This window comes from Theropithecus gelada, chromosome 16 (assembly GCF_003255815.1).
Source record: "Theropithecus gelada isolate Dixy chromosome 16, Tgel_1.0, whole genome shotgun sequence".
Classification (NCBI taxonomy): domain Eukaryota; kingdom Metazoa; phylum Chordata; class Mammalia; order Primates; family Cercopithecidae; genus Theropithecus; species Theropithecus gelada.
The window spans coordinates 75837944-75865654 of record NC_037684.1 but is presented as its reverse complement, the minus strand read 5'-3'; the positions used below and the strand labels follow the sequence as shown (position 1 = coordinate 75865654).

The 27711-nt window shown below is 53.3% G+C and overlaps 1 protein-coding gene across 5 annotated transcripts; it reads right to left on the bottom strand.

Moving 5' to 3' along the window:
* Window positions 1-98: 98 nt before the first annotated feature.
* Window positions 99-27479, bottom strand: FLCN (folliculin). 5 transcript variants are annotated; one of them, XM_025362635.1, is made up of 16 exons: window positions 26825-27479; window positions 26356-26559; window positions 22968-23081; window positions 21972-22062; window positions 18155-18427; window positions 16437-16583; window positions 14425-14478; window positions 13890-14111; window positions 12286-12446; window positions 11313-11404; window positions 8175-8365; window positions 4919-5032; window positions 4257-4380; window positions 3076-3207; window positions 2876-2981; window positions 99-1734 (listed from the first exon to the last, which is right to left on the bottom strand). In XM_025362635.1, the coding sequence occupies exons 5-16, from the start codon at window positions 18401-18403 to the stop codon at window positions 1533-1535; spliced, it is 1794 nt and encodes a 597-aa protein (XP_025218420.1). In that variant the 5' UTR covers window positions 18404-18427; window positions 21972-22062; window positions 22968-23081; window positions 26356-26559; window positions 26825-27479; the 3' UTR covers window positions 99-1532. The 5 variants fall into 5 exon arrangements, with proteins under 5 accessions (XP_025218420.1, XP_025218424.1, XP_025218425.1 ...); XM_025362639.1 differs by lacking the exons at window positions 14425-14478; window positions 26356-26559 and adding an exon at window positions 18899-19180; XM_025362640.1 differs by lacking the exons at window positions 14425-14478; window positions 26356-26559 and adding an exon at window positions 18899-19096.
* Between the last annotated feature and the right edge of the window lie 232 nt (window positions 27480-27711).

Genomic DNA, 27711 nt, shown 5'->3' with positions numbered 1-27711 from the left:
CACTCACTGGTATTTTTTAACCATAGTATTTCCTGTGCCTGAGCACAAATAAATAAATAAATATTAGGCATCAAACCAATAAACCATGTAGTCAACAATTTACAAAAATACATCTTTATTGTGTTCCAATGTTGTTGCGTTATACAGATACCTAGTTATATAAACTTGGTCTTCATGTTAAATATAAGTTAAACACAAAAAACTAGAAACAAATCAGCAAAACCACCAGAAAATCCCTCTGAGCCATGAATCCTCATTAAAAATGTATAGTTGGGGTACCTGTAGCTGTAGGTTAAAGCACGACTGCTTGAACTCAGGAGTTCAAGACCAGCCTGGATGATACAGCAAGATACCATCTCTTAAAAAAAAAAAAAAAGGGGCCAGGCACAGGGGCTCACACCTGTAATCCCAGCACTTTGGGAGGCTGAGGTGGGTGGATCACTTGAGGTCAGGAGTTTGAGACCAGCCCGGCCAACATGGTGAAACCCTGTCTCTACTAAAAATATAAAAATTAGCTGGGCGTGTTGGTGGGTACCTGTAATCCCAGCTACTCTGTAGGCAGAGGCAGGAGAATCGCTTGAACCCAGGAGGCAGAGGTTGCAGTGAGCCAAGATTGCGCCATTGCACTCCAGTCTGGGCAATAAGAGTGAAACTCCGTCTCAAAAACAAAAAAGTACAGTGGGATGATGAAATTGTTTTCAATCACCACCCTCTGAAAATAGTTATTGGTAGCCAAATGTAAATGTTGAAAGCCACAATAAAGACAAAAGTGATACAGAATAAAAGCATGGTGGGCCTCACCATATCCAGGGGACTGCACAAGTCAGATGCTTGCTCTGACCCCTCAGCAACCTATGTTGAGCAAAATAAACCATCAGGGGCTCCATTGTTAAGCCCCAGGTTACCTTCACCAGTAGCTGCAGGGGAACACCCCAGAAGATGAGCCCATGGCTTCAGAACACACATTTCAGAGGACCGAAGATGCGGAACAGGTCCACTTCACTCCCCAAAGTCTCTCGCGGAGCCCTAACTCCATCACTCAGTGACCAAGAGCTGGCAATGTGCTGAATATTCACAACGCAGCAAAATGTACACTCAAACATGAGGCCCAGAAACTCTTGCTGAATTTCAAAATAGAAACGCTTGAATGTTAACCTCGGGAGAGGATATGTTATTGCGACTGCATGCCGAGTTGGACCTGTTTCTCCTGTGGGTTTTGAGATCTAAGTCCACAAGGGGCCTGAGAGACAAGCTGTCCTCCTAAGCGTCTCTCCAAGGGGTTTGAACACAGAGTCCACCATCCCTCCGCCTTTCACTGCCATCTTCAGCGATTCCAACGGCTTGAGGGAGGGTGTGGGAAGCACACAGGCCCCAAACCTGACAGAGGGCCGAGCCAAGCCCGGGTGGTTTCCCTTCCTTACTGGGACACAGCTCCTCCCAGCAGTTCAGAAACTCAAGGGACAGTTCCTCTCGCGGGGCTGGAGGAGTCTGCGGACAGCCATCCCCGTCTTCGGGCAGGTGTGTGGGGCGGGTCAGTTCCGAGACTCCGAAGCCGTGGGGCTGCGGACCGTGGACATGAGGTGTGACTTGTAGGTCTTGCTCAGGCCAGTCATCCAGAACTTCAGCAGCTTGACGTTGTCCTCCTCGGACGCACCCAGGATGCTCAGCAGCTTCTGTGTGTCCTCTTTGGGTCGACTGTCCACCTTGGTGAACTTAAAAAGCACCTTTACTTTGCTGAAGAGAACGAAAACAAAACACTCAGACGCCACAGCCCAATCCCCCAAGCCCTGGTCACGGGGGCCCACCGGGGGCGACGCGGCTTCGGCACCAGCAGGAGCTGTGCAGGCAGAGCTGGAATCCACATGCTCGGGGCAGTGGGCTCGGCCCCTGAACTGCTGAAAGGAGCTATGTCCCAGCAAGGAAGGGAAGCTGTCGGGGCTGGGCTCGGCCCTCGGCCCTCTGTCGGGTATGGGGCCTGTGCGCTTCCCACACCCTCCCTCAAGCTGTTGTCAAGATGCCAAGAAAGAAAGAAAAACCTTCCTTAACCTCATGGAAGACACTGGTTGCTCCTAAGCTTCACTGCCTGATTTTAAATCAAGACAATGTTTGATTAATAAATTTGACCAAAAAAATTACCAAGAATCGAGGCAGGAGGAAATAAATTTGCTTTAAAAGAAAAAAAAAAAGAAGCGGTGGGGCCAGGTGCAGTGGCTCACGCCTGTAATCCCAGCACTTTGGGAGGCCAAGGTGGGCGGATCACAAAGTCAGGAGTTCGAGACCAGCTTGGTCAACATGCTGAAACCCTGTCTCTACTAAAAATGCAAAAATTAGCCAGGCATGGTGGTGGATGCCTGTAATCCCAGCTACTCAGGAGGCTGAGGCAGGAGAATCGCTTGATCGCTTGAACCCGGGAGGCAGAGATTGTGGTGAGCCAAGATCATGCCATTGCACTCCAGCCTGGGCAATAAGAGTAAAGCTCTGACTCAAAAACAAAAAAACAAACAAACAAAAACAAAAACAAAAAAAACCAGCGGGACATGGGTTACTGGGCTTTCAGGTTTTGAAGTTAATTGCACAGCAGATGACAGCTTCCATTACGAACCCTCCTGTGAGCTCAGAGCCCTTGCCCGAGACTCAACCGCTCTCTGAGGCAGGCGCCACCCCCGCCCCCCCATGCAGGAGCCAGGGGCAGAGATGACGACCACTTCCCGAGGCCACCGTGAAGTGACAGGCGGACCTGGAGTTGGAACCCTGCCCCCAACCTCTTCTCTCAGCTCCTCCCTCAGTGGCCATGGTCCAGCTTCCTCTTTTGGAAACAGCTCCAGGTTTTCTCCAGGGTCACAAGCACAGGGGCCTCGCCCACACTGTCGCTTACTTCATCCACTCCTCCTTGAGGCACACGAGGCACTGGTCCACCACATCCACAGACAGGTTTTGGTTGGTCAGAGCCGCTTCAATCTTATTCAAGATGGTGGGGCCGACTGGGGAGAAGGGCGGGGGCAGAGCAAGGGCAGGCGTCAGCCCGGGGCGGGAGCATCTTCTCATGAAAAGGACACTCTGCCTGGGGGCACCCACCTCGGTCTGCAGCTACAGGGCTCCCGCTGGTCACCACAAACTCGTACTTGCTGAGAGACTGGTCATCCTCACACCCCACAGGGTGGAGGGTGGAACGTGCGGCTGCATGGACCTCCACGATGACGGCAAACTCTGTAACAACACAAGGTCCATGGCTCCTCACCTCCCCTGCGCTCGCCCACCACGGGCCCCACTCGGCTCATCTCAGGTCGGTGGGAAAGGCTGCCGGTGAAAAGGCTGGCCCAGATCAACACTTTGGTATTAAAAACCTTTCAGGTTATTTGTGTATAGTTAAGGGTTAACGTTTGCCTCAGTTAAACTAATAATTTATTATATTACAATAATCACAAAGTACTTTATATACATCAATTTACCTCTTACTAGGCAGCCCTACGAGGGTGGTCTCACCATGACCCTATTCTACAGATGGGGAAACAGGCCTGGAGATGTTAAATAACCTGCTGGTAGTGGTAAGAATTTCAAGTCTGTTTGAAACCAGAGCCTGTGTTTCTAATGCTACCCGGAAAAAAGACACTGTCTCGCAGGGAGTCAGGACCCAGCCTGGGTGCTGATCGGGGGCTCAGGGCAGCTCCACTCAGACCACGCGTGAGTCAGCAGCTGCCGCGCACAGCTGTGCTGGAGGAAGTCACTAACGAGCCCCTGGGGGCTGCCCCCTGGATATCCCCAAACCAAACGACCAGGAGTTTGCTGAGCCCTGACCGCACCAGTGAAGGCCGGGAAGACTTCGGGCACATAGAGGAGGAAAAAGGCTGGAAGAGAGCAGAAGGCTGGACAGGGGAACAGTAGAAGAGTGAGGAGAGGACGGTGGGGCCCACAGAAGCAGGCGGCTCACGCCCAGTGTTCAGCAGGCCTCTGTCTCATGGGCACCCACTCACCAGGACGACCAGGATCCTCCAGCCAGGGACACATCCTCCCACCCCAGGATGGTGACCTGCAGCCCACTGACGACAGTCCCTGCCAGCCACCCTTCCCATCAGGTCCACTCACCCACTGCTGCCTGTGTGAAGACAGAACACGGAGGCCCAGAGCCATGGGGGAAGCTGGCCCTGCAATGAGGCCTCCTCTCCACAACCCATGACAGAGATCTGGTTCCACTCTGGGCCTGAGGCATGGGGACCCTCAGCGCAGGGCATGGCCCCACAGCCCGCGGTGGCACGCACCTGAGGAGAGCACGTGGGGGGGGATCTGCACGTGTGGGCTGAGCCCCAGGAAGTTGCACCGATAGGCCTCCTCGTACTGGCTGCTGTACGGGATGATGCGGACGCAGCCCACGGGCAGCATAGTCTGAGGAGGACAACAGGACTCAGACCAAGGATGCGAGGAAGCCCTCAGCCCCAGCCGTCCATGCTCCATTACCCAAACCCCACACGCCTCCTGCAGCCCGGTCCAAGCCCTCCCTCCTGCCAGAGGAGTCCCCAGACTCTCAGCCCACTAGAGGGCGGAGGGGGGTGGTCCTCCACCACCAGGTGCCTAACTCTTGTCTGGACCGCCAGTCACACACCAGCTTGCACCGCCCCTGGCTCTGTGGTGTTAACTCTTATATTAATCTTTGCCTGCACAGATGTTTGTCTCTTACCACATCCCACAAAGAAGCTTTTTCCAAGACTGTGTCATATGCATTTTTGTTCCCTCTCAGGCCTAGGCACACTCATCCTTCTGATGATTTAAACGTCATCAGACCAGACCCAGGTCTCCAGGTGGAGACAGCGTGGTGCACGCGGTTCTGCGCTGGACGGTCGGTGCAGCTTAGCATCCCCACCCGATACCAGGCACCAGGCCAGTACTGCCCTGCACCGCACACCTAAGGAAAAGACGTTCTCACCCGAAGCACTTCAAAAGCTGACTGGACGAGGTCCACGTCTCCGCTTTTCCAGATCACCTGGTTCCCCATGAGAACGTGCCAGGCCAGCATGCGGAAAGACGGGGCACCCAGGACCTAAACAAGAGAGTGCAGGGCTTTCGGCGTGACTAGCAGAAATGGTTTTTCTCTCCCTTCCCATTAAGTTATTTATTTGTGTGTTCATAAAACTTTGTGTTTTTTTTTTGTTTTTTTTTGAGACGGAGTCTCGCTCTGTGGCCCAGGCTGGAGTGCAGTGGCCGGATCTCAGCTCACTGCAAGCTCCGCCTCCTGGATTTACGCCATTCTCCTGCCTCAGCCTCCCGAGTAGCTGGGACTACAGGTGCCCGCCACCTCGCCCGGCTAGTTTTTTGTATTTTTTTTAGTAGAGACGGGGTTTCACCGTGTTAGCCAGGATGGTCTCGATCTCCTGACCTCGTGATCCGCCCGTCTCGGCCTTCCAAAGTGCTGGGATTACAGGCTTGAGCCACCGCGCCCGGCCATGTTCATAAAACTTTGTAGAGCAAAGACAGGGCTCAGGAAAAAGCCACTCATCTTCTCAGGGAGGCAGGTGCCCAGCCAACCCACAGGGCATGGGGGTGGATTCCCAGGCTTTGTCTTTCCTGACCGGGTTCCACTCTTGCTAAGAGTCCACCGGCAAAGCTTATTTGAGGGCACGCCTGCACTTGCCTGCAGAAACACCTCGGAACAGCTCCAGCTGTTTGGAAGGCCGGTCATTTGCAAGCAGAAGCATGGGAAGCATTATTAATGACTCACGGTGTGGAACAATGGTCGTAACCACAGACCTGTAGCACCAAGATCAAATCATCCCTGATGGAAAGCTTGGCCAAGACTGGCCCAGTGCTTCCAGGCTGGTGACACAGTGCCAGGATCCCCAGCCCAGGATGCCCAGCCCAGGGTTAAAGGGGCAGAGACAGAAGCTCCAGGTTTGCACTGAAACTCAATTTCAAAGCTCTGGCTCCAAGATCTTTCTCCCAATTTTGTTTTTAAAAATTTGCAGCAAAAAAATGTTAACCTTCTGCAATATTCACCTTCTCTCTACAGACACTTTCTGCTGAACCATTTGAAAGCAAGCTATAGGGCCCTTGACATGGCAGCACCCAGGAGAACAAGGGCATCTCCACAGCTGAGACCATGACTGCAGCCAGGAGGGCCCGGACGGATGCACCTGATATCCAGCCGCGTGCTCAAGCCCGGAGCACCTGCCTGCTTGACGGCTGCTGTTCTTTGGATCCAGGAGCTACTACAGGACCATGATTGCGTTTCGTTGCCATGTCCTTTTTCTTTCTTTTTTTTTTTTCTTTCTCTTTCCTTCCTTTTCTTTTCCTTTCTTTCCTTCTTTCCTGCTCTCTCTCTCTCCTTCCTTCCTTCTTTTTCTTTTTTTTTTTTTTGAGACGGAGTCTCGCTATGTTGCCCAGGCTGGAGTGCAGTGGTGCAATCTCGGCTCACTGCAAGCTCTGCCTCCTGGGTTCACGTCATTCTCTGGCCTCAGCCTCCTGAGTAGCTGGGACTACAGGTGCCCGCCACCACGCCCAGCTAATTTTGTTTTTGTATTTTTAGTAGAGATGGGGTTTCACCGTGTTAGCCAGGATGGTCTCCTGACCTTGTGATCTGCCCGCCTCGGCCTCCCAAAGTGCTGGGATTACAGGCGTGAGCCACCGCGCCCGGCCTCTTTTTCTTTCTATTTTTTTTGAGATGGAGTCTTGCTCTGTCACCCAGGCTGGAGTGCAGTGGTACGATCTCGGCTCACTGCAAGCTCCACCTCCCGAGTTTACGCCATTCTTCTGCCTCAGTCTCCCAAGTAACTGGGACTACAGGCGCCTGCCACCACGCCCGGCTAAATTTTTGTATTTTTAGTATAGATGGGGTTTCACCGTGTTAGCCAGGATAGTCTCGACCTCCTGACCTCATGATCTGCCCGCCTCGGTCTCCCAAAGTGCTGGGATTATAGGCGTGAGCCACCGCACCCGGCCTGTCCTTACTCTTTAACCTAGAACAGCCTCTCCCCACACCCCATTATTAACTTCCGTGACACTGACACCTTAGGAAAGTCCAGCCTGCTGTCTCATGGCTTCTAAGAAGACAAACGCAGCTTTGAAACACAGTGTAAGAGAAAGACCACAATACCACGTTTCACCAAACCCCAACAGCCTCAACACAGTCCCACCTCCAGAGGAATTCCAGACCCCTTCCAACCTTCATCGACATAAGCAATGGACAAGGAAGGTTTCAGCCAAATGCAGGATTTTGATGGAATGAGTGTTTTCATCCAGAAGCCCCAAGGACATCTGCCATGAAATCAGTCGCACTCCATTTTCCAAAACAAGTAACTCTCTTCTGATGAATCAGTGCTCATTGGAAAAACACACACAGGAGAATCTTGTAAGAAGGCAGCCTGCCCTTGTAATCCAGCAACCCGCACCCCTCTCTCCCGGCATCTGACTCGATACACCCGGAGGCAACGCTGTTAGATTCTGTCATGTCTGGCAGGCACACATGTACATACATCACCCTAAACACACACTGCCTATTTCTTCTAATTAATCATATTCCATGGATTGGCTGCTGTTTACTACTATGGTTTGTATGCAGGTTCTTTTTTTTTTTTTTTTTTGAGATGGAATCTCACTCTGTCACCCAGGCTGGAGTACAGTGGCGCAATCTCGGCTCACTGCAACCTTTGCCTCCCAGGTTCAAGTGATTCTCCTGCCTCAGCCTCCCGAGTAGCTGGGACTACAGGTGCACACCACCATAGCCAGCTAATTTTTATATTTTAGTAGAGATGGGGTTTCACTATGTTGGCCAGGCTGGTCTCAATCTCCTGACCTCGTGATCTGCCCCCTTCGGCCTCCCAAAGTGCTGGGATTACAAGCATGAGCCACCGCACCCAGCCAAGAATGACCATGACTTTCAATGGGCAGGATCCAGGCTGCATCCAAACCAATTATGGTGCTGTTCAATGCCTTTAGGAGGTTCTTAGAGGATTAGAGGACCATGGGATGCCCACTATCTGGGCTTTTCTTTGAAGATACTTAGGTCATCACTGAAAGGTGAGCACTGATCCTAGGGCTAATACCCCCGACGCCCCGTGCCCCCAGCCACCCACCGAGGAGTCTGTCAGTCACTTCCTGCAGGGTTTTGAAGATGCAGGGTCCAGAGGCAAGGCGTGTGGCTGGGCTCTCCTCCCGAGTTCCTGATGTGCTTTGCCCCTGCTGCCTACCTGCCTCATGTGCCGGAGGGACTTGAAGACTGGCAGCTTCCGGGGCTGCCAGCTCCCACAGCCTGAGAGAGAGGAGGACTCTGCTGGGCCCTGGGTCAGCTCCCGCCCTTCTACACCCTCCGTCAACACAGGGGCTTTCTCTTCCTCTTCAGCCTCAGAGTTGTCCCAGCTTTCTGATTCCTCTTCTAAATCTGCAAGACAGACAACACGGACAGTTACAAATACAAACAGTCTTGTCCCCTGACTTCAGCCCAAGGCACATGGTGGGCTGAGCCAGTCAGTGTAGATTCCTGGCTGCAGCCAGGTCCCATGCTCCCCATTGCTCTGGGAGCCCTGGGGTGGGAGGGAGGGCTCAGTTGCTGTCTGCTTAGCGCAGGGCACCACACATCTCTCTTAGAAGCACCTACGGAAAGACCGTCAGCTGTTCTTTGCTGGTGAGAAAACTCAAACCAGTGAGAAAAACGCCAACAGTGTGTCTACGGAGCACACCCAGTCGGCCACAGCTCTTGAGGATCTACACATTGTTTCTTTTTTTTCCACTTTTTTTTTTTTGAGACGGAATCTTGCTCTGTCGCCCAGGCTGGAATGCAATGGCACCATCTCGGCTCACTGCGACCTCTGCCTCCCGGGTTCAAGTGATTCTTCTGCCTCAGCCTCCTGAGTAGCTGGGATTACAGGCGTGGGCCACCACACCTAGCTAATTTTTGTATTTTTAGTAGAGACAGAGTTTCACCATATCTGCCAGGCTGGTCTCGAACTCCTGACCTCATGATCCGCCTGCCTCGGCCTCCCAATCCACTTTTATTTTAGATTGAGGGCGTACGTGTGCGGCTGTTACAAGGGTATGCTGCGTGGTGCTAAAGTTTGGGCTTCTATGAATCCTGTCACCCAGACAGTGAACCACAGGAAGTAATATGCCCAGATAGTATCCGATAGAAAGTATTTTAGCCCTTGCTCCCCTCCCTACCTCCCTCCCTCCCTCCTTCTGGAGTCCCCAGTGTCTACTATTCCTGTGGGGAAAAGGAAGAGAGATCAGCCTGTTACTGTGTCTATATAGAAAGAAGTAGACATAAGAGATTCCATTTTGTTCTGTATTTGAGATGCTGTTAATCTGTGACCCTACCCCCAACCTTGTCCTTGCAAGAGACATGTGTTGCGGTGACTCAAGGTTTAATGGATTTTGGGCTGTGCAGGATGTGTCTTTGTTAAACAAATGCCTGAAGGTAGCTTGCTGGTTAAAAGTTATCACCATTCTCTTAATCTCAACTACCCAGAGACACGTACACGGCCAAAGGTCGCAGGGACCTCTGCCTAGGAAAGCTAGGTATTGTCCAAGGTTTATCCCCATGTGATAGGATGAAACAATGTTGCTAAAAGGTTTATCTCAAGGCACAGGATTTTCCTTTGAACTTATTCATATCACAGAGGTTTTTGTTCTTATGTCTTACTGCTAATTTCCTCCCTAAAAATGATCCTATTGTCCTGCCACTCCCCTGTCTTTAAGATGGTAAAGATAATTATCAATAAATACTAAGGGAACTCAGAGACCGGTGCCGGCGTGGGTCCTCTGTAAGCTGAGCGCCGGTCCCCTGGGCCCCCGCTTTTCTTTCTCTATACTTTGTCTCTGTGTCTTATTTCTTTTCTCAAGTCTCTCGTTCCACCTTACGAGAAACACCCACAGGTGTGGAGGGGCAGGCCACCCCTTCATATTCCCATCTTCTTTATTTGAGACACGGTCTGGCTCTGTTGCCCAGGCTGGAATGCAGTGGCACGATCGCAGCTCACTGCAGCCTCAATCTTCTGGGATCAAGTGATCCTCCCAACGAAGCCTTCCAAGTAGCTGGGACTACAGGCATGCGCCACCACGTCCAGCTACTTTTCATATTTTTTGTGGAGGCTGGACCTCCCTATGTTGCTCAGGCTGGTCTCAAACTCCTGAGCTCAAGCAATCCGCCTGTCTCGGTCTCCCAAGTGCTGGGATTCCAGGCATGCACCAGTGCCCGACTTCACTCTTCTTTATGGCTGCATCCAACATCATTTCATTTAGTCCTCTCAGCTGTTCTGACGTCAGCACTATTATCTCCATTTCGCAGATGAAGAAATGAGTATTTGTCATTTCAGTGAATCTTCATGGAGCCCTCACAAATGACGACATCTCCATTTCATATCACGAGACCCAAAGGGAAGGGTGCATGTGAGAAGCAGAGCCAGGACGCGAAGCCAGGTCTGTCTGAGGCCCTGAGCCCGAAACCCCACACTTCGCATGCCCAGCACACCTGCGTTTCCAGCTCTCACAAAGGCTTCGACAGACCCAGCTCTTTGTGCTAAAAAGCTCACCAAGACACTGCCCTTGCCATCTGCACCTGCCTAGAAACATGACTGGCACTATAATAAATGGCTCCAGGGCCAGCCAACCCACAGGGCATGGGGGTGGATTCCCAGGCTTTGTCTTTCCTGACCGGGTTCCACTCTTGCTAAGAGTCCACCGGCAAAGCTTATTTGAGGGCACGCCTGCACTTGCCTGCAGAAACACCTCGAAATAGCTCCAGCTGTTTGGAAGGCTGGTCATTTGCAAGCAGAGGCATAGGAAGCATTATTAATGACTCACGGTGTGGAACAATGGTCGTAACCACAGATCTGTTGCACCAAGATCAAATCATCCCTGATGGAAAGCTTGGCCAAGACTGGCCCAGTGCTTCTGGGCTGGCGACACAGTGCCAGGATCCCCAGACACAGGGCCCCGAGCCCCAGATCAGGAACCTGGGGAAGCCCAGGCACCTGGGAGGTCAGGGAACCACTGCCCTTGATGGAAAACTTGGGTCCAACCAGGCCAAGCACTTGGCTATCACAAAATCGGGACGAGAAGCCTTCAATCAGCCAGTTCTCTCTAGGGACAGCCCACCTGTGAATTTTCCCCACCTAGCTGGGGAACAGATTCTTTCACACGGCGGTCAAGGCAAGTGAGACAGGAAATCACAACCATCACACCGAGATCAGAGGGTGAGCTCCCCGAAGGCTCCTCTGGGCTGATTCAGATCCGCATTTCCCTCCCTCAGCTCTTCCTGCCAGGAGAGCAGAGAGCTGGTACCGCCCCACGGCCATCTGGGCCAAGGCCCCGGCAACAGCACCCCGCCTCACCAGCGAGCTTCTCCATCTGGACCAAGGTGTCCTCGGTCGGAGCACCTTCCAGGAGCTTCTCGGTCAGCCGGCTGCCACACGCCTTCAGGAGCCTGGAGAACACAGCGCCAGCTATGAGCCTTCTCGCCAAAGGACAAAGCAAACCTGATGCTCACCCAGCCCCTGATCCTACCAGTTAAAGGAAAACATGGGTATAAAAGAACACCACCAGGGCACAAGCAGCCAGATCCCGCATGCAGGCAGTTCCATAAGCCAATGACCAAGGTCCTTCAAAAGACGGATGGGAGGAACCTGGACAGGAGGGGATGCAAGGGAGAGCTGTTCTAAACCAGAGAGACTTGGGGTGCTGCTCCGATGCCAGCGCAGTCACTTGTGAGACAAAAGGGAAACTGCACAAGGGCCTGCAGCCTGGAGAACACTCAGGAGTCTGTCCATTTTGTTGGACATGATCACAGTATTATGATCATATTTATGGCTGGAACGATACAACTCAGATTTGCTTTAAAAAAAAAAAATGGGCTGGGCGCAGTGGCTCACGCCTATAATCCCAGCACTCTGGAAGGTTGAGGCGGGTGGATCACATGAGATCAGGAGTTTGCAACCAGCCTGGCCAACATGGTGAAACCCCGTCTCTACCAAAAATAGAAAAATTGGCTGGATGTGGTGGCAGTCGCCTGTAGTCCCACCTACTTGGGAGGCTGAGGCAGGAGAATAACTTGAACCCAAGAAGAAGCGAGTTCGACCTCAATAAGTTTTCTGCACACTCAGGGGAAGAGGCCCAGAGAACAAGGACTCTCGGCCGAGATCTGTGCTCACTGACAAGTGCCCACAGGCCAGCGCTCCTCGCAGAGGCAGCAAGAAAACTCGGCTAAGCACTGTTCTCCCAAATCTGTGGCAGAACAGATACAAGCCAACCAATGTATCGTGACTGCTCTACACTAACGGATATGCCAAAAGCGGAGGCGCCCGTTACCAGGCAAAGGAGGTGTGCAGGCACGCCCACAAGTTGTCATCACTTGTCAGCGATGTCAGCGAGCGGGCGGCATTGCCGTTCCTCTGGTGTAGGAATGGCGTGAAGGCTGTGTTCATCCTCTGAGCACGCTGTGGGCATCCAAACTGCTCTGCCTCAAACACCTGAAACGCAAAGGGAAGGGACGGCCTCTTTTAGCCAAAGCTGCCGGCAGCCCAGACCCCCACTCATTCACAGCCACCTCCAGGACCTGACTCCTGGAGGCTCAGTCCCACTGCACTCTCTCCGTGCAGAGCACACACGGTGCCACCAGTCCAATCGTTCCCAACAGCATAGCTCTGCCCCCGGCTAGATCAGGAGCCACCTGAGCACAGGAATCGGTTGAGCTTCTCCTGTCCCCTTCCTAATGAGCGACCCAAGGCACCCGGGGGGATTCTCGTGAGTGGCCATCTGCGCTGCTCCCCACCTGTCTCCGCCTCCCCTTCTGGGTACACTACTTGGCTAACGCACACGTGACTGGCTCTGGCCAACAAGCTGAGAGAAACAAGGCTCCTAGCACTGTCCATGCTTCTGGAGGGCAGAAGGAGCAACATTTTTTTTTTTTTTTGAGACGGAGTCTTGCTCTGTCGCCCAGGCTGGAGTGCTGTGGCCGGATCTCAGCTCACTGCAAGCTCCGCCTCCCGGGTTCCCGCCATTCTCCTGCCTCAGCCTCCCGAGTAGCTGGGACTACAGGCGCCCGCCACCTCGCCCGGCTAGTTTTTCTTTTTTTTCCTTTTTTTTTTTTTTTTGAGATGGAGTCTCACTCTGTCACCCAGGCTGGAGTGCAGTGGTGCGATCTCAGCTCACTGCAACCTCCGCCTCTCGGGTTCAAGCGTTTCTCCTGCCTCAGCCTCCCAAGTAGCTGGGATTACAGGCATGTGCCACCATGCCCGACTAATTTTGTATTTTTAGAAGAGAGGGGTTTCTCCATGTTGGTCAAGCTGGTCTCAAACTCCCGACCTCAGGTGATCTGCCCACCTCAGCCTCCCAAAGTGCTGGGATTACAGGCGTAAGCCACCGCACCCAGCCTAGGGGCGACATTTTCATACAGCTACCACTCTGCCTGCCAGGACAATCACAGGAAGCAGAGCCCCGCTCTCCTGGAAAGCACACAGCATGAGCAAGAAACGGGCCCTGTGGCTTGAAGGTGCTGAGATCCGGAAGCTGTTTGTTACCAGAGCATGACCTGACCTGGCCTGGCCTGAGCCGCAGCTCCACAGCTCCACCGAGCCTACGTTCGGTGGTGCAACTCAATGGGATTAATAGACATCCCTGAGACAAAGGCCAGAGGAAACAAAGATACCAGAGGTCTGACTGCAGCAAAGAAACCAGAGCTCAGCTAGAACCAGGACAGCGGGGGCAGGAGAGACCAGTAAAGCGGCAGGATGGCCTGGGAGGCTCCTCACCACGACCTCTAGCCCTGAAGGCAAGAGACTACAATTCATACAGTGCAGCGGCTGCAAGCAGAGAGGAAGACGCCACCCGGGCTCCAGGCTTTAACCTCAGCACAGAGCGACTCTTGCAGTGCAGGGGCCCCTGCCACCCTGGCATCTCGCCTCTGCATTCACCTTGAGCGCCTTGCCCTGGAGCTCATCGATGATTCCCCGGACCTTCCCCAGCAGGAAGGGCCAGGAGTTGATGAGGTAGATCCGGTCCATCATGATGGTGATGATGCTGTACCAGCGCTGGAAGCCCCTGGCCAGGCTGTCCTTGATGAAGAAGGTGTGGCTGAACACAAAGCCGTGCTGCTCATCTCCGAAGAAGATGGGGCCTTCGCGGCCAGGGCAGACCTGGAGGGACACCAGCGACTCAGATAGCCCTTTCCTCACTTAGTTGTACCAAATCAAAGCCTCTTCTTCAGACTTTTCAGTCAGCTGGCACAAATCAGCCAGCGTTAATAACAGGGGAGAGTGGCACGGTGGGGACCATGAGAGCTAAAGACTGTCCTCTTCTGCTCCTGTGGTCAAGCTGCCAACACCACTTGTCATCGTGGACTGCAAGGGCCAGCAACAAGGTTCACTGCTTTTTTTCCACCTTGAGCCATAAATAACTCCCATGCATATGTCACACCTCTCCCAGACTCAAATGTACCAGCTTACTCACCCGGAGCATGCAGAAGAACCAGCAGGTTAAAGCAGCCACTACACTCTCCCTGCACTGAAATCTGCACATTTTATTCTTTTTTTTGGGGGGAGGGAGGCAGTATGGAGTCTCACTTGTCGCCCAGGCTGGAGTGCAGTGGCGTGATCTCGGCCCATTGCAACCTCCGTCTCCTGGGTTCAGGTAATTCTCCTGCCTCAGCTTCAAGAGTAGCTGGGATTCCAAGTGTGTGCCACCACGCCTGGCTAATTTTTTTGTATTTTTATGAGACAGGGGGTTTCACCATGTTGGCCAGGCTGGTCTTGAACTCCTGACCTCAGGTGATCTGCCCACCTCAGCCTCCCAAAGTACTGGGATTACAGGAGTGGGCCACCACGCCCGGCCCCACATACTTTCTTCTTCTAAGAGGACTTCGGTCCCTCCTCACAACATACTTACTCTTCCTTAACACACAATTCTAAGACACGCTGAGCTGCCTGCTAGCAGACCAGAGGTAGCAAATTAAAAGGAGAGGACAGCTGAGGGCAGGCACACAGCCACACTGAATGAGAACAGCAAGGGAGCTCGGTGTGTCTGACTGGGTGGAAACCGATAACAAGGAAGTTTAGTAACTGAACGACGAAGTCTTTTTTTTTTTTGAGATGGAATTTCGCTCTGTTGCCCAGGCTGCAGTGCAGTGGCGCAATCTCGGCTCACTGCAAGCTCCACGTCCTGGGTTCACACCATTCTCCTGCCTCAGTCTTCAGAGTAGCTGGGACTACAGGTGCCTGCCATCACGCCCGGCTGATTTTTTGTATTTTTAGTAGAGACGGGGTTTCACCATGTTAGCCAGGATGGTCTTGATCTCCTGACCTTGTGATCCGCCCGCCTCGGCCTCCCAAAGTGCTGAGGTTACAGGAGTGAGCCACCACACCCGGCCGACGGATTCTTTGTAACAGACAAAGACCTAAGAGCTAAGGGTCAAGAGCAACAGCAGCAGCGACGTAATTTAGGAACAAATCATCCACACCTCAGCAGGCTGAGAGCAGCAGGGGACCATCACCGAGACTTGGAATGAGGACTGAGATAATAAAAAGGTGATGTTGATGCAATGAACCACCTAACCAAAAATGCTTCCTATCTTAGGAATACATCCATCAAGAATGGACACACAGGGCTGGGTGTGGCGGCTCACACCTGTAATCCCAGTGCTTTGGGAGGATGAGCCAGAGGATTGCTTGAGTTTGAGACCAAACTGGGCAACATAGTGAGACCTCATCTCTACAAAAAAATTTTTAAAAGGGGCTGGGCACAGTGGCTCCCATCTGTAATCCCAGCATTTTGGGAGGCCGAGGCAGGCGAATCACAAGGTCAGGAGTTCGAGACCAGCTTGGCCAATACGGTGAAACCTCGTCTCTACTAAAAATACAAAAAATTAGCCGGGCATGGTGGCGCACGCCTGTAGTTCCAGCTATTCAGGAGGCTGAGGCAGAAGAAGCGCTTGAACCTGGAATGGAGGTTGCAGTGAGATTGCACCACTGCACTCCAGCCTGGGCGACAGAGTGAGACTCTGTCTTAACAGAAACAACAAAAAATCCCCAGCTGAGCATGGTGGCACACACCAGTGGTCCCAGCCACCTGGGAGGCTGAGGCTGGAGGATCGCTTGAGCCCAGGAGTTTGAGGTTGCAGTGAACCATGACGGCGCCACTGCACTCCAGCCTGGACGACAGGGCGAGACCCTGCCACAAAAGAAGGAAAAAAGAAAACAATAATAAAAGGACAAATAATAAAAGTTTGGTGCTTAAAGTGCAAAAGCTAGCACCCATTCAGAAAATGCTCGGCAAGTCCAACATGACTTCTTCTGCAATTTTGGACAACGGAGGCATCCTGTACCCTGTGCTGTGCTGATCTGCAGGTCTGCCCTTTGAGGGGACCAGTGCCTGCCTCCCTGTGCAGTGCTGACTCCGAGCCCATCCAGAGCACCTGGGAGCATGTGGGCTCCCACAGAGACAGGTTCTGTGATCGTGAGGCTCACCTCACAGCTCAGGCTCCGGACACAGGCCTGGCGGACGATGCTGAAGAGCTGGGGGTGGCTGGGGTGCTGGTGGCTGACGTATTTAATGGAGGTCTCTTTATCGTGGCTGATATACCCCGGGTGCCCTGCAGCAAGTGACCGGCAGCCCTGTCCATGAAAAGGAAAAGTAAATCTGTTAGTTGGAAAGCAGGGCAACAAACTCTTAGGTTTATGCAAATCTGAGCTTGGAAAACTCAAGCTATTTTTGTATAAAAATAATTGGCTTCCAGATTTATACTTATCTGAAGATTTAAATGTTTCCTAAAGAGGAAAACAGAACACAGAGATCACAGAGATTGCCAGAGGCTGTTCCCAACAGATACTTGCTGAGCGCTTACGAAGCAGACAACATGAAAAGGGCCCTGCATGCTCCATCTCATTCAATCCCAAGTGCCACCCTCTGAGATAACGTCTGTGAGAAGCCCCATTCTACAGAAGACAAAACTGAGGCTGAGGTGAGAAGCAGCTGGCCGGAGGGTGAGGGGCTCTGTGGTGGTAGCATTACCCACTGCCCCCCAGCCTCTGTCATTGGCTCTGAAATAACACCTGGAAGGGGCCTCAGCACAGGCGAGAGGCCTAATAAAGAACAGGCCGGGCACCAAGCTCCAGGATGTTGGTGTGGCAGCTCACCCCGGCAGCCCCACTGCCTCGCTGCCCCGCTGCAGCCACCGTCACTCCGGTGCTGAGGCTGCACGCCCTGGAGCTGCCCCGACCCCAAGACTGCGTGGCAGTGCGTCAGGCAAGCCCCTCCCCACAATGTCACAGGATTCCTCCAAGGGCAACCCCAACACCAGCTCAAGGACGCCCCAGCGGCCTGGCAGTGCCCTCCTTCCCCGGTCTGAGGTGCTCCCCACCCCCCATTCCTCACAGGCATTTCCAGCAATGGACGCAGCTCTCACATGTCCTCTGCTTCTGCAGCGGAACCAAAAGAACAAGCTTGGGTTCCTGTTTGCACTGCAGTGACAGGTCCGACACTCAGCCCTGATTTCGGGCCCTGACCCAGGTCCTCCACACAAACAAGTGGCCCACGGGGGAAAACTCACACTCATTCCCAAGAGCTTGAGAGCTGATGGAGTGACCCGCCGAGAACACTGGGGGTCCTGGGAGCAGGAAACTCCGCTGGGAACAGGGGTCTTTGGGGACCTGCCTCCAGGACAGGCTGGAGTGTGTGAATACAAACATGAAGGCCACAGCAGGGAGGCAGAGTGGGTTAAAGAAGTTAACACAGGCGGGGCATGATGGTTCACACCTGTAATCCCAGCACTTTGGGAGGCCAAGGCAAGTGGATCACCTGAGGTCAGGAGTTCAAGACCAGCCTGCCCAATATGGTGAAACCCCATCTCTACTTAAAACACAAAATTAGCCGGGCGTGGTGGCAGCCACGTGTAATCCCAGTACTCAGGAGGTTGAGGCAGGAGAATCGCTTGAACCTGGGAGGCGGAGGTTGCAGTGAGCCATGATCATACCATGGCACTCCAGCGTGGGCAACAAGAGCAAAACTCTGTCTCAAAAACAAACAAACAAACAAAAGCTACAGTCAGGACAAGCAGAAGGAACTGAAGGGCCCCTGGGAAGCAGTCTGTGTCACCCTGGGAGGCTCCATCCACTGCTCTCAGGTCCTCCCGTCCATCCCACACCTACTGCAGGGATCGCAAAACGAAAACCCCAAAGACACTTGCCTCGCACATGTCCGACTTTTTGGGCCCTGGGCTGCTGGACTCAACGCTGGCCCCCTCTGCGGGGCTGTGTGCACGCATCCGACTGCTCATCTGAATGCCGCCTTCCTCTTCCTCCGCCTGCTCGCCCTGGCCAGGACTGTCCTCATTCCCAGCCCCTTGGGGAAGTGGGGCGTGCAGGACCTCCGTGCAGAAGAGAGTGCGGGGGCCGTGGAGCTCACAGAAGTGGCAGAGAGCCACGATGGCATTCATGGTGCCTTGGAGACTGCGAGAGGCCTGCGGAGGACAGGGGACATGTCAGCTCGCCAGTGCCTATTCACCCCATGAAACCTCCCCAGCCCCTCTGGAGCACAGGAAGCACCTGGGTGCCATGGTTGCCTGCCCAGGAGAGGCCACCTGCCAGTTCCCCATCCCCTTGCTTTGCCCCAGTGCTGCACTGGATGCAGGAGAGAGGAGAGGAACAGAGACAGGATCTTCCCACCGGAGTCACAGGAAACAGGGGAGGGGACGATGTGGACCAGTGGTAGCACAGCTGGAGTTGTGACAGAGCCAGAGTCGCAAAGCCAACGGCACAGGGAAGGAATGTCCTCGAGTGACATGAACTGCAGCCAAACATGGCAAACCCCGTGGGAACAAACAGATAAAAGGCCACAGGGAGAGGGTCCTCCACCCAATACATATCTGCTGGGCACCTGCTCCGTGTGAGGTGAGGCGCTAGGTGACACAATGCTTCCCTCCACAGCTTACCTCCTGCAGGGGGTGGGGGGCGGACACAGGAAAACTGCTTCCTGCGAGAGGCCCGCGTGGGGAATGACCAGAGGAGGCAGGAGCCTGGAAGGACTGGCTTACGGGCCAAGCAAGAGATGAAGGGCAGGGTGGGTGCTGTACTGCCAGAGGGGTGTGTAGGGTCTGGTGTTTGGAGAGGAGCAGCAGACAGGGTGGAGGCTTTAGGAAGCAGATTTTACAGCTCCTCCAGGCCACGGAAAGACCCTGGATATGTTATCAGAGACTGGGGAGGCTTTAGGGGTTCTGATGAGACATGAGAGAATGTGAATTTCACTTGAAAAGGTTCAGTCATGCCCATGTGCAGAAAAGATGGCGGGGGCCAGGGTGGAGGTGGGGAACAAGCTGAGGCACCCTGCTGACTGATCTGAACAGGAAGGGACAGTGTCTCGGGCCAGGGTGGCAGATGGTGACGCAGCACAGTGCGGGTGGGGGTGCAGAGTCCAGAGGAGGAGTGAGCAGGGGAGGAGGCTCAGTGAGTGCCTGCCAAGCCTTCACGGGGACGGGCCACTGCAGCAGAGCCAAGCGCTGCGGTCAGGGATGGCATGTAGGACCCCTGTGGAGTGCAGCCCTTGCAGGCTCAGAGGTGGAGAAGGGAGGACAGCTAGCCAAGGTGACCAAGCTCAGGCAGTGAGGCCAGAAGGGAGCTCCAGGGTCACCCCAGTGACCAGGTGAACAAACTACTTTAGCAAGGTGGGACTGGAATGTCACATGGCCTTAAAAAGGAAGGAAACCCTGCCACAGCTATGGCACGGCTGAACCTGGAGGACATTACGCCAAGTGATCTACACTGGTCACAAACAGATAAACACTGTAGGATTCCACTTAAATATGAGGTACCTAGAGCCCTCAAAGCCACAGAGACAGAGAGCGGAATGGCGGCTGCCAGGGACGGAGAGGGAAGAGCAGGGCACAGTTCTAGAGATGGAAGGTGGCAATGGCTGCACAGCACTGTGAACATACTTCATGCCACGGCACTGCACGCCCAACGGTGGTTCAAATGGCACATTTTAGGTCATGTATTATTTCACCACAATCTTTTAAAAAGGGGGAATGGTAACCTGCAGAACAATGATGAGGTCAAAGGTGACCTTAACACAGTTTCCGGTGGAGAAAAAGCTCACGGGAGTGGGTAGAAAGAGCCCTTTGGAGAGTTTCTGTGGCAGAGCCAGCAATGGGACACCTGGTGCGGACGTGGAGTCAAGGGAAGCCCCAAGCTTGGCCACAGTATGGCTGGGATGCTGGCGGAGCCATGCAAAGGCCAAGGGCAGCTACAGGCACAAAGTCTGAGGGACACCACGAACACACTGCAGAGGGCTGGCCGCGGCGGCATCCATATACCTTCCTAACGGATGCAGGAAAGCCAGAGAAGGCTTTACAATGGGGGTGTGTCATGGGGTTCTGACAGGCAGAGAAGTTCAGGAAACGAGACCGCAGAAGCAAAGGTGCACAGTGCGGACAGCCACAGCCAACAGCCTAACATGTGACACAGCCTGACACATGCAGCCAGACCCACTGTCCATATAGTGGCCACAGCCATGTGTGACAACTTAAATTTAAAATGTAAATTAGCTAGGAGAGGCCGGCACAGTGGCTCACGCCTGTAATCCCAGCACTTTGGGAGGCCAAGGTGGGTGGATCACTTGAGGTCAGGAGTTTGAGACCAGCCTGGGCGAAGCGGTGAAACCCTGTCTCTCTTAAGAATACAAAAATTAGCCAGGCGTGGTGGTGTGCACTGGTAGTCCCAGCTACTCAGGAGGCTGAGGCATGAGAGTCACTTGAACCCAGGAGGCAAGGTTGCAGTGAGCCGAGATCGCATCACTGAACTGGAGCCTGGGTAACAAACTGAGACTCGGTCTCAAAAAAAAACCCCAAAACAACAAAAACAAAACAAATTAAAACAAAAAACTTAGCTGGGCGTGTTGGCAGGCACCTATAAACCCAGCTACTTGGGAGGCTGAGGGAGGAGAATTGCTTGAACCTGGGAGGTGGAGGTTGCAGTGAGCCAAGATCACATCACTGCACTCCAGGCTTTATGACAGAGCAAGACTCCGTCTCAAAAAAAAAAAAAAAAAAAAAATGTAGCCTGGAGTGGAGGCGCACGCTTGTAGTCCCAACTACTCGGGAGGCCAAGGCAGGATAATCGCTTGAACCTGGGAGGTGGAGGTTGCAGTGAGCTGAGATTGTACTACTACACTCCAGTCTGAGCAACAGAGTGAATGAGACTTCATCTCAAAAAAATTAAATACATAGGCCGGGTGTGGTTGTTCACGCCTGTAATCCCACACTTTGGGAGGCCGAGGTGGGCAGATCACTTGAGGTCAGGAGTTCGAGACCAGCCTGGCCACCATGGCAAAACCCCATTTCTACTAAAAGTACAAAAAAATTAGCCAGGCATGGTGGCGCACACCTGTAGTCCCAGCTACTCAAGAGGCTGAGGCAGGTGAATTGCTTGAACCCAGGGGGTGAAGGTTGCAGTGAGACAAGACTGTGCAACTGCACTCCAGCCTGGGCGACAGCGAGACTCCATCTCAAAAAAAATAAATAAATAAAATAAAATAAATAAATACATTAATAGGACAAAAGTTCAGCCCTTCTGTCTCACTGGCCATGTCCTGAGTGTTTGCTAGGCACACGCAACTCATGTCACCCCTCTGAACAGCCCAGGTCACAGAATATTTCTGCCTTCACAGAAAGCCCCATTGGTCAGTCAGACTTGCTTGGGATGATGAAGAATCATGTAAGTTTCTGAATGTTTGACTGAGTAGTGGACACTGGCCAGGACTCAAAGCCTCTTCTCTTCTGGGGAGCCCCCACCCCCATTACGGATCCAAAAGTCAGATGTTCTGTCTTCACTCCTGACAGGCAGGCTGTGGACACAAACCAGACATGGCCTGCCAAAACTGCTAACTCTAGGAAGAAGCGAAGTCAGAGTGTGCACGGTGTGGGAGGCGGGGGGGGGCTGCAATCAGCCTCCCTGCCAGTGGCCCATGCCTGGAACTGTTTCTCCAGCGTGCCCACGAATGCTGCCACCCACCTGACGTTTCTGCAGTTGGCTGCTCAGCTGGCACGAGCTGCTCCAGCACCTGTCCTCCTCCCTGAGATACAGCTGAGCACGAGTGGTCACACTGGGAACGGCAGAGGCAGACAGAAAACAGACATTTGAAGAGAACCTTAGCTGGGCTGGCAGTGAGGCAGGTGTGGGAGTCAGAGAGGGAGACCCTGAGTATGGCTGGCAGGGAACGCAGGGCTGGTGCTCTGTAGGTGCACTCTGAGAGGGAGGCAGGCAGGCGGCGGAAGAGGAGACGTACAGCATTTAACAGACAGCAGAACTTCTAGCTGGAAGGCCCTGAGGACTCAGCAAAGATACAGGCTGCAGGACAGGAGAGGGCAGGGCTGGGGACAAAGGTCAGGAATGCTCCACACACCTTCACCTGGCTCACTCCTCACCACTCGGCCTCCACTTGCAGGTCCCCTGCTCAGAGGACCCCCTGCCAGCCCACCAGAAGAGTTCCCCTCTACCCCTCCACCCTCCCCGGCCCTGCTTTGAGTCGTAGTGCTCCTCATCGCAGAACTGCGCCTCCAAAGTGCCTTCCTGACACACAGGAGGCACCAAATTCACGTGTTAAATGAGAGGACTGAGAAGTTGCCCTCGGAAAGATGAGAGCTGTTGCCAAGAAAGGGACAGAATCTAGAGGCGGCAGAAGTTCAGGAGCCACAGCTGTGGGGTAGGCCGGAGCCCGAGTCTAGTGGCACAGGAACCAAACAGACAGAGTTTCAATAAGGGCCCACAGGGCTCACTATGGTGAGTGGCTTAACAATCTACTGCTCAAGAGGAGATGGGGCGACCACTGATGGAATAAGGGGTAGCAGGACCCAAAGGAAAGGTAAAGGCATTAAATCCCGAAAAAGGAGGCCACGCCTTCCTCTGAGAGGCATCGGGGAAGAGAAACAAGGTTCCTTCTAGCAAGACATGCACAGGACAGCAAGCCTGGGCCAAGTCTCAGCCCACCTGCAGAGCACCCACACTAACCTGACATTCAGCAGAATCACACTTCCACCGTCCACACCAGACCAGCACACACGAGGCTGCAGCCAAATGGGTCAGGCATGGTGGCGGCAGACATCCTTGAAGACCTGGCGTTTTCTAGGTAAGAGAAAAAAAAAATAGAGCTAATTCTAAGATTAGAGGCCTTCGTAGCATGAAAAATAATGGGAGTAGTTTACAGCCAGTCTCAAGTAAGTATATCTCCGATGAGGATGTAGACACTCCCCAGGGTTCTGAATGGCTTAGCAGGCCTCTCACCTTCTGAGCAGGAGCTGATATTTTAGATGACTCTTGCACCTCTGAAGTACTCTAACCCAGTATTTGCTCAAGGATCTCTGTATTTATTTTTTCAGAGATAGGGTCTTGAGGCCAGCTCAGTGGCTCATGCTTGTAATCCCAATACTTTGGGAGGCCAAGGCAGGAGGATTGCTTCAGCCCATGAGTTCGAGATCAGCCCGGGTAACAAAGTGAGACCCTGTCTCTGCAAAAAAATTTTTTTAAAAATTAGCCGGGCCGGGCACGGTGGCTCACGCCTGTAATCCCAGCACTTTGAGAGGCCGAGGCAGGCGGATCACGAGGTCAGGAGATCAAGACCATCCTGGCTAACACAGTGAAACCCCGTCTCTACTAAAAATACAAAACAAAATCATCCAGGCATGGTGGCAGGCACCTGTAGTCCCAGCCACTCGGGAGGCTGAGGCAGGAGAGTGGCGTGAATCCGGGAGGCAGAGCTTGCAGTGAGCCAAGATCATGCCACTGCACTCCAGCCTGGGCGACAGAGCGAGACTCCATCTCAAAAAAAAAAAATTAGCCGGGCATGCCTCTAGTCCAAGCTACTTGGGGGACTAAGTTGGGAGGGTCACTTGAGCCTGGGAGGTCAAGGCTGCAGTGAGCCGTGACTTTATCACTCCAGCCTGGATGACCGAGCAAGTCCCCATCTTTCTTTTTTTCCCCTTTTTTAAGACCAAGTTTCACTCTTGTCGCCCAGGCTGCAGTGCAATGGTGCAATCTCAGCTCACTGCAACCTCTGCCTCCTGGGTTTAAGTGATTCTCCTGTCTCAGCCTCCCGAGTAGCTGGGATTACAGGTGCCTGCCACCATGCCTAGCTAATTTTGTATTTTAGTAGAGACAGGGTTTCACCATGTTGGCCAGGCTGGTCTCAAACTCCCGACTTCAGGTGATCCACCCACCTTGGCCTTCCTAAGTGCTAGGATTATAGGCGTGAGCCATTGCACCCAGCCAAGTCCCCATCTTTCTTACTCTTGGTTATAAGGGTGTGCTCTGGCAGCATCTATATCACATCAACTTACCTTTCAGGCCATAGGCCTGGCAGTTTCCTTCTCAAGCAGGAGAGGGAAACCAGAGGCAATGTTGACAAGCCACTTCCCAGCATTCAGCACCAACATGGGCTATTCTTTTTTATTTTTTATTTTTGTGGCAGGGTCTCATTCTGTTGCCTAGGCTACAGTGCAGTGCTGTAATCTCGGATCACTGCCACATACACCTCCCAGGTTCAAGCGATTCTCCTGCCTCAGCTTCCCGAGTAGCTGGAATTAGAGCCACGCGCCACCAGGCCCAGCCAATTTTTGTATTTTTAGTAGAGATGGGGTTTCGCCATGTTGGCCAGGCTGGTCTTGAACTCCTGACCTCAGGTAATTCTCCCGCCTCAGCCTCCCAAAGTGCTGGGATTACAGACGTGAGCCACCATGTCAGGTCAAAACATAGGCTACTCTTACTCGTTTTTCCTTTTAATGAAAAGCACTCGCTAGGCTCGGTGGTTTAAGCCTGTAATCCCAGCACTTTGGGAGGTCAATGGGGGGATCACCTGAGGTCAGGAGTTCGTGACCAGCCAGGTCAACATGGTGAAACCCTGTATCTACTAAAAATACAAAAATTGCCGGGCGCGGCGGCTCATGCTTGTAAACCCAGCATTTTGGGAGGCCAAGGCAGGCAGACCATGAGGTCAGGAGTTTGAGACCAGCCTGACCAACATGCTGAAACCCCATCTCTACTAGAAATACAGAAATTTGCCAGGCATGGTGGTGGGTGCCTGTAATCCCAGCTACTTGGGAGGCTGAGGTAGGAGAACTGCTTGAACCTGGGAGACGGAGGTTGTAGTGAGCCAAGATCGCACCACTGCACTCCAGCCTGGGCAACAAGAGCAAAACTCCATTTCAAAAAATACAAAATACAAAATATAAAAATTAGCCAGGCCTTGTGGCGCATGCCTATAGTGCCAGTTACTCAGGAGGCCGAGGCAGGAGAATCGCTTGAACTTGGAAGCAGAGGTGGCAGTGAGCCGAGATCGCACCACTGCACTCCAGCCTGCGTGACAGAGTGAGATTCTGTCTCAAAAAAAAAAAAAAGAAAAAGAAAAAAGCACTTGTCAGACAAAAGCTCCGACTCTGACTCCATGGATCACGCACGCCAGAGACCCAGGCAGCCCCTGAAAGAGGGAGATGCCCTAGAGAACATTTAGCTTTGCAGTCACTGGAGCCTGCCCTCACCAGCCAGGTGACACCAAATATTACTAGACCTCTCTGAATACCACCCAAGAGCTGAGAAACAGACGCCTCTCAAGATTCGCATTACACATGGAATCAGAATTCTGGGCAGCGTGAGGTCATTCTTTACTCACTGGTCAATCCCAATCTCTAGGAAGTGTTTGCTTAAGAAAACAAACTGATTTGAGTATGTCTCACGAGCCTGTTTCCAGCAAGCTTTCCAGAACCCACAGAGGAAGCCGAAATCCCCTGGGTGACAGTCTCTTCATCATCACACCCAAAGACAGTATTCAAGTTCCCTGATGTGGTAGAGTGTCTGTCCATGTCCTCCTCCCACAATAGCTGAGTCCCAGACCTGGACAGTGACCTCACCACCACCCGTGGTGCGCCCTGACCCTGGCCCATTTCACCCCTACTTCCTATGCTCTTCTCATAGCACCGCGGAGAATTAGAGGCCACTAAGTAAGGGCACTGTAAATAAACAAGGCACTATAACAGATCTTAACCAGCAGTGGACACACAGCTTCTAGAACTAGTCTCCCACTGGGGAGCCTCATTAAGTCAGCAGCTGGGATCCCAACAAGCCCAGGGTGAAAAGTTCTGCAGGGGATGACTGCCAGCTCAGACCCACTCTCACTGTGGCTCTATTTCCACCGTTTCCCTGGATTTCCATTCACAGAGCTCCCTGACATAGGACACTAGAAGGGCAAACACAGTGTCACCTGCCACTATTACTCAATTACTTGATGACCACGGTGATAATCTGGCACTAAACTGGTTGTGGCCAAAGCCTGGAGAGCCAGAACCTACTTCCACTAAGTTCCTCCTTGCCCTGCGTCCCCATTTGAAGAGACTGCTGCTGACCACACCTTGGACTTCAATCCACAAGCCAATCCATTCTTTCCAGGTGACAAGGATGCATCTCACAGTACTCTCCACTGGAGAGAAGCGCGGTCTTCCACCCTCCCTGGAGGACACGGTGCTACCCTATTAGCTCATCAGAGGACCCTCCTGAACGCCAAACTGAGAGAAGAGGATGACACACACCCTCTCCTCCAGAACGAAGACAAAACCTGGGAGAAGGAAAGGGAAACAGTCCCGTTTCATGGCAAGATCAAATGAGACTAAATCAACGACCCTAACCCGGGGTTTGAACCCAGGTCACAGTCCTCATCCCCAGAAACTTGGTTAATGGGCATGCCCCCAACCTATCTTCAAATCTCAGGGTCTCGGCGACGCCCTGGACTCTGGCCCTAAACCCTCCCCCATTACTGGTCCACCTGGGACCAACGCAAACTCGGACATGCCCCTCCGCCAAACCCTCAGACCCCCGCCGACCTGCTCCCCGAATCGAGGCCCGCGGGACACCTGGACTCGGCAGCCGGGGTCCCGCTCCGGGTCTCAGCCCCGCCCCTGACTGCGCTGGGTAGGTGGTCGCTGCGGGTCCCAGACAGGCGGGATCACACACAGAGCCCCCGAGCCCACGGCCGGAACGTCAGCCGGGGTGGCGAGGCTCTCAAGCCCCGGTTCGGGCTCTCGGGGAGCTGGCAGAACCAAGAGTTACCACACTCACTCGCGGCCCCACATCCCCGCCGAGACCCAAGCGCGTGACTCTCTGGGCCGTAACACCACCCAGCCCTGCGGTGGGGGTGCAGGCGCCGTCCGAACGCGTCCTGCACCGCGAGGGGAGCCGAGCCTCGCCAGCTCCCGCAAGCCCAGGAACACAGTCCGAGTAGCGCAACTCCGAGGTCTGACGGGGAAGCAGGGGCCGCTGCCCGACAACTACCCTTTTCCGCCGCCCCTATTCCGGTGCCCCCCTCGGGGAAGTTCCCAATGGTTCAGACCGCACCGGCTGGGGATGCTGGGGGAAACCATTTCATTAAGCGCGGGAGTATGCTGAAACTTAAAAAGCATTTCGAAAACAGATTTGAGGGTAAATATAATCAACGTAAGGCTCCCTGTCCACATAAAAGAGAAAAATAAAGAAAAAACGTTATAAGAGGTTGTCAGGCCTTTTTTTTTTGCTTCACCAATTGTTTTTATTACATTGCTGATGGAACCCGGCCTCTCCCTATATTGAGAGTATGGAAGGTGCGGGCGACAGCCGTCACGTGATGCGGGGAAGGCGCGGCGCCCGGGGGAGGTTGGTTGCGGAACTCGGGATCGGTGTGCGTGCGCATGTTTGGTATTCGGTCTTCCTTCCTCAGTACTTCTTAAAAATGTGA